The following is a 12,857-nucleotide window of genomic DNA, read 5'->3' on the forward strand; positions in this document are numbered from 1 at the left end:
ATTAAATGAAACTAAATAGTTATCGCTATGCTTTAAATATTTATTTTTCTTCATCATCGTTCTCCATTTTTATACGCTTTTAGTTGATGAAGCGTTATTTTTCCTGAAAGGTTAATTTGGAAACGGTCCCCATGAGATTTATAAATTGAGAAAGGAGCAGCGTAAAAATTTATGTACATCATGCTACTTTTCTTCTTCTTTTCTAATACTGATACTCTTTTTCTGTTTTGTTTTTTCTCTTTTTCTGTTGCCCAATCTTAATTAAAACATCTAATGAAAGAGAAATGAACACCGAGAGAATATCAATGGTTGGTTTTACTCTCGATGATTTGGCAACGCCGTTACTTTTCGAGAATAAACGGAATGGGAATAAAAAATGCATAGATGGAAAGAACGAGGAAGCTTTCTCTGGCAGTTTCACTTTCATCATTGTCTGCATCGTTTTATGAAAAATGAGCCTGCATTTCTACTCTCAGAAACTGGCGGTTCAATTAGTGCCTCTTTTCGATAAGAAGACAAAAACCGAGTTAAAGTTTAGCTTCGATCGTCTAATTTAGAACTTATTTGTGTTGATGATTACATATCTAATATTAACTACTTACATTACTTCATTACTTCTTTACATAAAAGCTGAGATTAAATAGATTTAATTGACTGAAGTAGTCTTATTTTTACCTACAGAATTCGAGCGGAAGCTTGTTATTTTATTTTGTTGCGATTGAAAAAGAAACTTCGGAATTATTGCGAGGAGGATCATATTTACGTTATTCCGGCCAATTAATTATATAAATGTGCACTTGTAATAAATGTTATTGAAATTGTAACACTGTATTATCCATTCAGGCTCGTTTTTATTTATTTTCTTCTTTAAAAATTGTTATAAAGGTTTGGGGAGTTCCTGTTTGCAACTTACAATGATAATGATTATCTAACGAACTCTTATGTGCATGGTTGCCGGAGTTTGGCGATTTCTGCTGAGGTGGTTGCGATAATATGTAAGTGCCGAGTAAAGATTAATAAATTTATGATACATTAAAAAAGGTTCCCCCCTCCAAATCCTTCTGTAATTTTTTCGCGCTGTTTTCCCCGTGTGCACATCGATCTGTTTTTGTTCAAAAAAGGAAAGCGCGAAAGAAAGGGAAAAAAAAAAAGAACTGCATACATTATGTATTGCGCACCATTCTATCTAGCACCGGCAATCGCATCGTATCATTATTCTGTTTAGCGAATTTGAGGCAAAATACTACATCGCTGCAGAAATGTGACGAATCTGATTTAGGAATGTTACATAGTCAGCCGCAAGAAATCAAACATTGACGGGAAATGCGAAAAAGTGTAGAGTTAAATGTTTGTGGGAGATGTGAGGATTGCAATGTCAGAAATATCTCTGGAGTAATCCTCCCCTCTCTCTTTATCTGAATATGGTAAAATACTGAAAGACGTACGTAAGGGAAAGAATACCATCCTGGAGAAGTCTCAGGAAAAACTAAACTTGTTTAGGTAAAATTGACAAAAATAATCATGCAACAAGCCCGTTTGTAAGCATATCAAATTAACACCCTTTGGCAGCTTTCATGCACTGTGCTTCAGGAGATGCAGGAATTATTATATTAAGAGGAAGGAATAATTTATTGTCTGGTTTTAAAAAGAAGAAATAATGGAATTTTGGGAAAAAAAATTTTTTTTAGTCAAATAAATTGTGGCAGCAAATTTTCGTGGTGAAACCACAGCTCACATTAAAATACATGAGGAAAATTTTTACTCTTTGAAATAGCTAAATAAAGCAATTTATTTTTACAATTATTCAGATTATATATTATAAATATTTCAAACAGAAATCCTGTACACTTAAGACAGGTTGCAGATTATTAAATGCCAAAATGTAAATGTAATTGATTTCTTGCAGCACCAAATGTGTTGTGTACATAAGCTAGATTTAGCATAACAAACGAAATTTTATGAACAAAAAAGTTGATGTCCTTTTTTAACTCATTAAATTTCGTTAGCCTTTCTGTTTAAAAAAAAAAAAAAAAAACTTATTCAAATTATGTGTTTTTTGTTTTAAGTAGTATTTTTAAGTTGTTCTAATTAACAACATTATTTGTTTGCGGTTTTTATAATTCCATTTTATGCCCTTTTGATTCTTTATTCTGACCAGCGAAAAATTAATTTCATTGGATTTAAATGACTTGAAGAAACAATCACAATCTCTAGGTTTTATTTCTTGCCGGCAGATCGTTAGTTTATATGCATATTGACTAACGTGTTTGCATGTAAACTAACGTGTGAAGTGCATGTGAAAGGGATGGATGCATTGAAGAGAATGCTATTCTGATCATTCATTGTTATACTGTCATGTTAATCGTCATCAATGTACTCAAAAAGCTGAATTTTCCTGTATTAAACGTGGCGTATTGTTTCGTATGCGTAATGAAGGGTAAAAGGAAAGCTCTGCAATCTTTTCCGTAAATTACCATCGAAAGTAAGAGTCTTAAAGAACATGGAAAGTTTTCATTCACCTCATTGCGTAAAACGAAAAAGGGAAAAACGGCGAAATAAACTATTGAAATGACCTTGAATAGTTTTCGAATGAAATAGTAATCTTGTCTGCTGTCTCTACGGCTTCCAAAAGGAAAGCTGCCTATCACGTGACAGACGCGTTTGGGTTATTATTTCTTTTCTTCCTGTCACTGACCTTTCTTCGATTTGTTTCGATGTTAAGCATCCTTTATTTCTCCGTTACCCCTTTTCGCTCTGCCGCAGTGTTCCATGTTTTTGAAAGTGCATGCACGCAAACCTAGTTATTTTTCGCATAGAAATTGCTTTGTATTGATGCGTTATCCTTTTTATATCTTTGCTTGTTAAATGAAATCTTGATTTTAATGTTTTATTATATTATTATTTCCGCTTTTGAAATTCATATTTGATAGTAATATTTTTAATAAAAATATTAATTATCGATGTTTTACAAAATACTTTTTATTTAACTAGAAATAATTTTGCAAACGGTATTTTTGTATTTTCTAAGCATATAATGGTGCTATATTGTCTGTTCTGTGGCGAACACTTTTTTATTTGTGGGAGCTGTAAGGAAACAAAAATATGTGTGTTAGCCCTTATTTATCATTTGTAAGAATTAAAAATATATGTATGTATAAAGCATTGGAATAAGTAGTATGTCTTGAGGAATTGCAATAAATACACGTTTATTAATTTGAGGAAATTGAAATGAGAATATTAATACTGCATAATATTATCCATCCCTAATTATCAAGACCAAAGCGCAAACATATATGCACGATTGGAATTGCTGTATATGCTAATTAAGGAGATAGGTGTATTGCATACTGTATTTTTTTTAAAAAAGGTTTTTAATACATTCCGTTTCTATTTTACATAGTTTTCAAGAAGGGGGAATAAACCTAAATGACATAAAAGTATCATAATTATGATAACCTTACAATTAATAATAATAATAATTATTATTATTATTATTATTATTATTATTTTTTAAGCAGGAGAGATGAAAAAGGAGCAATGCCCTTGCCAGGACTCAAACCATGAACCTCTTGAATATGTGTCGAGATTGCTGACCATGACACTAAGACGGCGGGAAAAATACTTTATATACTTCCCCTTTTAAAGGGTGGCTTTTTTTAAAGGGTGGCTGGGGTTTAGGGGACCCAGTCGCCAAATCCTGGTGGTGAAGAATCATCGTTCACCACCTTTTTTTAGTTCAGGTACCACTGTAGAGACATTAGGTTATTTTGAAGCAGGAGACATGAAAAATGAACAATGCCCTCGCTGGGACTCGAACCACGGACCTCTCGAATACATGTTGTGAGTGCTAACCACTACACCAGGAAGGCATGCTAAGAAGGTGGGAAAAATACCATATAACCTTAAACTCAGCCCATTCATGAAAGCTTCCATTAGCAGTCCAAGTAGTTTGGAAAAATGCCAACAAATGATGTGCTAGCCAGATTGTTCAAATGGGTATCATGAGTAAAAAAATACAGAGCACACATTTTTGTAATTTTGGAAAGATTTGTGTATAAACAAATCTTAGAATTTTTTTCTAATATGTTCACTTTAATAGCCGTTTTGTTGAACTATCATATTACATCTTGATTTCTGAGATAAAAGTCTTTTTCATAAAACATCAAGGTTGATTTTATTCCACTCCTCTTTCACAATCTTCCAGAGTCCATCCAGTTTTGGGGATGCCATGTTAAAGAGCTTGTTTAAAATTCCAAATGCACAGTAATCCATAGGAGACACATCAGTGGACTTGGTTGGGGTGCATTTAAAGGGAATTTCAATTCTCAATTAAAAAAAAAAAAAAAAAAAAAAAAAAAAAAAAACAGTAGATGTGGAAGTATGGCTTGGAGCCTTATTCTGGTGGAACTTAAACAATGAAGATTGTTTGGATAAAGAGATGAGATTTCTTTTTTAAAAATAGGTGTTAAAACATATTTCTGATAGTAATCCACATTAATTTTTACATTTTTTTCTCCCTTCCTTATTTTAAATAATTTTCATTCGGCAATCTGCACATAGTGTTATGCTGAGAAACATGCTTCAGCATTAAGTGGTGAACATCTTTTTTTTTGGGGGGGGTTCTTTTGATTAGCTTTAAATCAGATTTTATAATTTTATTCACAGTTCCTACAGAAATGTTTATACAATAGCTCTTTGAGAGGGCTGAATTTTTCTTTAAAACATGAGATGTGACTTTAGATTTAATATGAGCTGTATGTACTTTGTTGGATATGCATTTTTTGCCTTTTTTCCATTCACATATGGACTTTGACATTTCTTCCTTTTATATTAATCATGTCACTTATTTTATATGTAGAAATATTCAAACCATGCTTTTCACATCGTCTTTTAATAATTGAAAAACAGTATTTCTCTTCGGACAGCTCATAAATATAGCCTTCGATCCCTTATTTATTTTTTAAAAAAGAATATTTTTAATGCTGCAGGTGTTAATTAAACATTATTCGAATTTGATGCCAGTCCCATTTGTATTTTAGAATCAATCAAAATCAAAATCGTTACAGAAATGTGTGAAGACCCTCTGTATATCTCAAATATACAGAGGTAATACAAGTATAGATACTTCTATTTAAAAAATTAAGTGTACTGCAGATAACAAAATTCCATTTGTATTTTAACCCTTTCGAGACTAAGAGGACAATATGCCCCAAGACAGTTCATTTTTAGTCTTGAAAGGGTTAAAATTAATATTTAAATTCATGGAGAATATCAAAATCATCATAAAAATGTGTAAACACCCTCTGTATGTGTAAACTTTTTGTTCTTTGTTCACATTTTTCAGCCATTAATATTGCTTTGAGTTTTTATAACTTTTGTATCAAACTTTTTAAGAAGGTCCCTTTTTATTTTCCAGTGAACATTTTTTTAATTATAAATTCTTATTTATATGTTATATGTGTGCTCTAATTTGTGTGTGTGTATTTGTAGGATGTGGGAGGATCAGAAGATTTGCCTGCAGAACCAGCTGGAGGAAGTACAACTCCAGGACTAAGGAATCCGACCACACCTCCTCATCCTGTGGTGTCTCCTCATCGGCCTGCACCTTCACCTTCGGGATCCTCAGCAGGCTCCCCTTCCATGTCTCCAGCTCTAGGTAAGAGAAAGCAATTAATGACACAAATTTTTCTTCAAAATTTATCAGTTTTGCACTAATTTGGCTTTCAGATATTGCCAAGGATATTGAAATGGCAATTTTTTTTTTGAATGATTATCAATGCTGCAATTTTTTACATCACAAAAAATAGGAGGGGCAGCTATTGTCGTTTGTAAAATATAAAATATAGGGACAGTTACTCTTTTTGCAAAATTTAAATTACAGGGCAAGTTGAAATGCCATACTTTAGCACGTTCGTTGCTGACATTCGTGCATTAACACATTCAATATACAAGAGAACTCATGGTTGGCATTGCACATGTTAAATGAAACACTAATTATCCAAGTTTTCTCCTTCTTACTAATGCTTTATATGAGATGCATTCCTCACATAGCTTCTGAATTTGCAAATTTACTCCTTTATATATCTCTCTCTCTCTTTGTGTGTGTTTGCATATGGAAGTATGTTATTGATACAATTTTCATACTCCCACTGCTGTGCCACTCACATGTGTGTGAGAATGAGCCTGGCTAACCTCACCGATAACCATGCTTACAAAAACTATGAGCTGTGTGCATCTGGGTCTGAAGACTTTCATACCTGAAGAGGTCAGGAGTTTGAGAGTATCTGAGGCGAGATGGAAGGTTTTTTTTATCATGTGATGAGAAAGTCGAGTTTTGGTTTGTGGGTTGACATACAAAATGAAATTAGCTGTGTATATTAGGGAATTTTTTAATTTGTTACATTTAGAAATTGAGGTCCCCGTGTTTGAGTTTCCAAAGTTTTCAAAATTTAGGAAAAGCATGTCAGGCTTATTCTCGCAATGCAGGTATATAAAGATTTTGTGTTATTGTAGATATTCATAATTTGTAAATATGACTGTAAATAGAATTAGATTAAATATGCAGAAATTCCAGAGTGGTAATTTTATTTTGTTGTAATTGATTATACATTCTATGTCGGAGGCTTGCGGCAGCCAAGTGTTCAAAGAAATCACAGCTAGCACTAAGAGAATTTTGAAAATTTTGCTGAACACACCACACTTTTTAATCTTGATATACTCAAAATATGCATTATTCATGCTGTTGCTTTGGATATGCTTAGCATATGGGATATGGAATGTAGATAGATTGAATGATAATAGGATCCAACATTGAGTGTATGTAATGTGTAACAAGAAACTTACATAACAGAAGTTTAATTTGATTGTCATAGTTAATACAGCGGATGGACAAAAATATGGAAACACCTTGTGAAATGCATGTTTGAAAAGAAAGATTGATTTTAATGAAATATGTAGGTGGCGCTGGCGTTTTTGACTACTGACGCCACCTATACAACTTCGTAAATGTGCTAAACAGTTCAGTTGTTGTCGGAGTACTGTTATCTGAGGTTGTCATTGCATTATGTCAGAGTTAAGAGACTTCGAACATGGGCAAATTGTTGGAGCACGTATGGTAGGTGCTTCCGTAAGCAAGGTAGCCGAGGTGTTTAGTGTTTCAAGAGGTACTGTATCGAAGATTTATTCCGCATATTTGAAAAGCGGAAAAACATCATCTGCTAAATCACAGCGTGGACGGAAGTGTGTCCTTAGTGATCGTGACAGACGATAATTAAGAGCAATTGTGACGAAAAATAAGAAGACCACAGCTGCAAAAGTTACTGCTGAAATGAATGTTGTGTTACCGAACCCTGTGAGTACCAAAACAATTAGAAGGGAGCTTCATAAACAGGAAATTGCTGGTCGTGCTGCAATTGAGAAGCCACTCATCAGTGATGCTAATGCCTGTAACAGGAAAAGGTGGTGTTTAAGTCATAAAGCCTGGAGTATAGAGCAGTGGAAGCGAGTAATATGGTCCGACGAGTCTTCTTTCACATTGTTTCCCACTTCTGGCCGAGTTTATACGTCTGGAGAACGCCATCTCAAGCCTATAATACAGACTGCTTGTTGCCAAGAGTGAAACATGGCGGGGGTTCTGTTATGGTTTGGGCAGCCATATCGTGGTTCTCTGCTAGCCCCATGATAACTGTGTCAGGGCACATGACTCCCAAGACTTATGTGAACATTTTGGCCGATCAAGTTCATCCCATGGTACAAACTTCCCCGATGGTGATGGTATCTTCCAAGACGACAAAGCCCCTGTTCACACAGCTCACATTGTCCAGGATGAGTTGTCCCATCTCCTACTACGAATTCAGCTCTGAAATAACGACTGAGAGCAGATGATGCTCTCATGGTCTTGTATAGTTTCCTCTAACTGGCCAGAAATCTCTAGTACCTTCCGCTTCTCCAAATTACCAAAATGCACATGAGGGCTGAATATGATTACAGTTACAATCAATTACACCTATAAAGGTACTTGATCAAAATGTCACTAAATGGTCGTCAAGTTTGGCAACATTTGGCGATTTCTTGCCAAAATTGGCAACAAAAATTTATCACCAAAACCTTCGGCAGCTTAACCATATCTTACAAAATTTCCGACATAGCCATTTACCTCAATGTTAAAAAGTCTTGCCCTTTTAATTTTATTTTTCTGGCAGAACTTCATATTTTTCAAGCATTTCATGTTAGATTATACAAAAAATATTGCAATTCACATATAATTTCACTAAAATTATTTACATATAATCAAAATCATAACAGTATCAACAAGCTCCATACCATATCAAACATAATAATTTAATAAAAATGGTGTAATTGAAAAGAATAAAATAATTGTAAATGTAATTTATGACAAAAATGTCCCTTCATGTACATACAGCATAAAAAGACATATTGAAACGTTGCATTCAATGTTAGCTTCTTAACAGACAAAGAAAATGGGAATTTTTTTTTTTTTTTTTTTTTTGGTAAAAAAATAATGCCTGCATGTCATGGAAACTCTCTTTCAGAAAATGAGTTTCTAAAACAAGTGTTGTTAGAATGTTCTGCTACTTTGTGTGCTGATTTTAAAATAAACAACTTGACTGAAAATTTATAAGTATTTAAAATTTTATAAAGTCGCAATGTGATTAAAGATAGATCACTAATAGAATTAAAAAGAAATATTTCGTCACAAATAAATAACAACTTTAAGTATGCAGAAATATTTCACTTCAGGGAAGTGAGTGAATCATATTAATGTTGAAAATATTAAAATATTTATAACAAAACTTGATATCTTTACTAAGAATTTGGAAATGGAAATCAAAATGCAATATTTTTTTTAATATGCTTAACATTCAAGAGAATGCAATTAAAAATATTTAATCATTATACAGGAAATAACACAAGGTTTTTAGAGGTGTATTCAGTTAAATAGTTTGGAAAATATATTTCACTTTGTTATATATATCCATGGAAAACAGAATGGAGTTAACTGAATTTATGTGTCTAGGTATCCATGATTTGGAAATGGAGTTAGTTAAATTTCAAAGCAGCATTGTGTGGAAAAATAAATTTGAAAACTCGATTTCTGAAGTAAAATTAAATATTTCTGAAAGTAGCGTAAATAATAATGATCGCACACTAAAAATTGGCGTAGAATTCTTTACCAAACAATTTTATATTGATGAATAAATTTGCTGATGCTCTTTTAAAGATCTTTGGATCCAGATGTTTATGTGAAAAATAGTGTTTCTGAATGAATTTTGTAAAATCTACTGACAGAAATAAGCTTGGGAATGAACTGACCGTGAAGTAATACTAATAAATGTAGAATGAATATGTGACACTAATCAGTGTAGAATGGATGAATAATATGAAATATGTAATAAATGTAGAAGAAATAATGATCGTGACACTAATAAATGTAGAATGGTAGGAATTAGGAATTTATCTGAAAATAAGCAATAAGAGATTTCACATTACATATACTTTTATCAGCTTCATTATGCAAACACATGTATGTAACCATATTTATTAATAAAGAATTTTCATATATGTATGTGCTTTTCTTGTTTATTCAGATATATAGTGCAGAATGCCTCTGGGACATGGTGTCAAATGGTGCGTTAATTCATAATATCACACAAAGTAACTATTCGCTAAGTTCTACTGTATCACTAACAACTCAAGAACAAGGATAATAAACCCTTTTATTCACTCAAGAAGAGTTCACAGAAGATACCCCGTCAACACTTTCGATAGTAACTCAAAAATAAAATGTAAAATTATAACTAAATCTAAATTGAATTATCAGGCGGAGCTGCACAGAGCTATTTAATGTGTAGTTGCCTTTTGGCTAATACCATTGACGTAGAGTAACCAGCAATTAAATGGGCACAACCATAAATTAGCAAGCTTAACTGGTAGCGAAACAGCGTGGCTGAAAGGCGGAACACACTGTGTCTGAAGTAACTGAGACCTCAGCTTAAATAGTAGCTTTCTACCCTACTGCACAATGTGCGAAACTGAAATCTCATTCTGCCAAGAAAGTGTGGGTTGGAAAATGAGAGTCTGAAGGAAAGGCTGTTTCCAAAATAAAATAAAACCCCACAAGATTATGCATAGGCATCCTGTTGGTCGGCATTAATTTTTGTTGAACCAACAGTAATACATAATATGTAATATTATGAAGCTTGTTGACTTAATATAATATAAGATCAGTATGGTTTTTTGCTGTGGTAGCTGAGAGCAGACATGTGACTGAAACAGTAGAAAAGTTTTGATGGCTGAAAATAGATGTATGTTATTAAAAAATATAGTGAATAAAACTTGATGCACTTCTAGAAAAAGTTTGCCATCACTGCACTGGATTTTTGCTAAAAGTTAATTGTGGTGTAACTTGGTGGAATCTTTTATGAACCTAGTATTGAGAATTTTATGAAATTGATAACTGTTGCTAAAAAAATGATATAATGCTATATAGGCCAAGTTTTGATGATTGGGGACTCCTGGATAAACTATAAATTTAAGCTAATTATCTGAATACAATGGAAGTTAATATTATGTTAGTTTTTAAAAGCTTAATAGATAAAATCAGTTTTAAATATATACTGCTGTTACTTCTGTATTAAAAAGACAACTTCACAAAATTTAAAATTTTTCCTTATCGTATACAGAGTGAATATTTTGATGGCATTTTCATCTGTTCATCTTAAATATTATAATTTAATTAAGCTTTCGGTTCCATACATTCCTTTTATAGCCTAATCTTGTAGAAATTACAAAGATCTCTCATAAAAGAGCACCACAGAATTGCAAGCCTTGAACTTGGCCCAGTTCTCTGGAATATCATAGCAAATAGTGCCTGATGAATGGATTCTGAAAGAGATAGTGATATCTAGGCATATGCTAATGAATTCATTTTCATTGTTACTGCTACTTAGAAAAAAAGGCAAAACACACACCACACAAAGTAGATATTTGGAGTCAAATATAAAATTGAAATTTAGTACAGGTAAAGCAGAAAGGGATTGTTTTTCCCAAATATGCAGAATCCTACAAAAGCCACTGATAATCAATCTCATGGAGAAAATTTTGCCTTGAAAGGAAAAACAAAGGTATCTGGTTTTTACATTGGACATTGAGCTAGGCTCAGCATTTAATAGGCATTGCCAACAGAAATCTTCATAGGATTTAGGCGCATATGTTGGGGAACCTAAAAAGGAATATTAAAAGCAGTTAGAGAGGGAATGTTTCTGTACGTCTCTCCGGTATGGTGGAATAAAACAGAATTGTGCAAATCTGTAAAAAGTTACAATAGATAGCATTGTTAAGTATCACAGAAGCATGCTGTACAACGTCAACTGTTTCCTTTCGAGTTTTTGCCATATGATTAAAAGTTGATTTTGTATTAAAACTACAGGCTGGTCATTTAAAGAGCCTAAAATCCTGGAAGATCTCATTCGTAATACTGACTTAGAGCCTCAAAATTTTCCAGTCACCTTTCTTTAGGTTTTGAAAGAAATTTAAAATGCAGCTAATTATTTTAATTAATAGTAAAAAATAAAATTTTCAGTTAATTTGAAATTTTTTAGTGTATGTAAAAAGGAAGTTTGAATAATATGTGCAATGAGGAATAGAAAAAGTTTTCAAAAGGAAAAAAGTTAATTAACAGTAAAAAGTCTTCACCTATTTGACAAAAAATTGAACTGGAATGGAAATCGCCATTTGTTAGTAGCAGATATAGGTAGATTTTTTACAAATTTTCAGTAAAAATTTACAATTGAATATTAAAATATTAAATATTTACAATTGTGAGGCATCCAGTAAATACCACCAAATTTTGTTCAAGTAAATCCTATCATAATTTGCAATAACTTAAAATGGCCTAATCTGTAATGTTTGGAGAAGTAAGTAAGTGAAACTGGAGTGGAATTTGATTATTAAGCATAAATATTGAATTTCTTGATTAATGTCTTCATATGTAGCGCAAATATTTTTAATTCTTAGAATCTGGTTGATAATGGTGGTAGGAATTACTTTTTGGAAACATAGGAATTCCATTGTATGAGTTTAGTAATAGAAAAATTAAAAAGTTTAATTACTTTACAGGTGAGAATAGATAGCAAGGTCAAGATAATCAATTTCATTATTATTGGAATTCGTTTTATTAAATTTTAAACATTTGAGATACATATTACCGGTTTCAATAAAGTTTGGATCTACTCGCCAAATCCTGATGGTCATGAGTTATCATCTACCACACTTCAGTTATTGTCACTATTGAATGATTTTTTAGAGGCAGGAGACATGAAAAATGGACAGTGCCCTCACCAAATTGGAAACCAATCTTTCTTATTGCTAGCCAGATGTGCTTTCACTTGAGGGTTTCAAATGTATGGTACGTTAATAAGTTTATCCATACAGTAGAATGTGCACAGTGTGTGCTCGAAAGGGAAAAAAAAAAAGGACAGTTTTTTATCTCCCGTTCTACTGGGCCGATTGACAAAATTTAACTTTCGTTTTTCATGTCTTGAAAACTCGACTTAGGATATGTATTGAATATGTATAGCATTGTTGACACAGAATCGGACTTTTTCTGAAATAACATGACAATTTTTTTTTTAAATATTTCAATTCTACAACTCAAATTATGCCAAACTGCAAAACTATTTTTTACGATTTATTTTTTAAATTCATATTTTAAAATATTTTTTTATAAAATTTTTAAAAAACATTTGTTATTATAACCAACAAAAATTTTAACAATATCTTAAAGTAGATGTATTTCTAAACATCTTGCAAAAAATGGAGTTTTGTTATTCAAAATT

The 12,857-nt window shown here is 32.3% G+C and overlaps 1 protein-coding gene across 4 annotated transcripts in view; it reads left to right on the forward strand.

Moving 5' to 3' along the window:
• The window catches only part of LOC118189571 (trithorax group protein osa-like), a 320,714-nt gene that overhangs the window by 245,655 nt on the left and 62,202 nt on the right, over nucleotides 1–12,857 (forward strand). For all 4 annotated transcript variants that reach the window (XM_085817608.1, XM_085817609.1, XM_085817610.1 and 1 more), the window contains one exon: nucleotides 5,491–5,656. In XM_085817608.1, the coding sequence (XP_085673734.1) occupies nucleotides 5,491–5,656 (166 nt within the window). The remainder of the gene's footprint in view (nucleotides 1–5,490; nucleotides 5,657–12,857) is intronic.

This window comes from Stegodyphus dumicola, chromosome 5 (assembly GCF_044657685.1).
Source record: "Stegodyphus dumicola isolate Sdum_Otavi_A_Nest chromosome 5, ASM4465768v1".
Taxonomy (NCBI): domain Eukaryota; kingdom Metazoa; phylum Arthropoda; class Arachnida; order Araneae; family Eresidae; genus Stegodyphus; species Stegodyphus dumicola.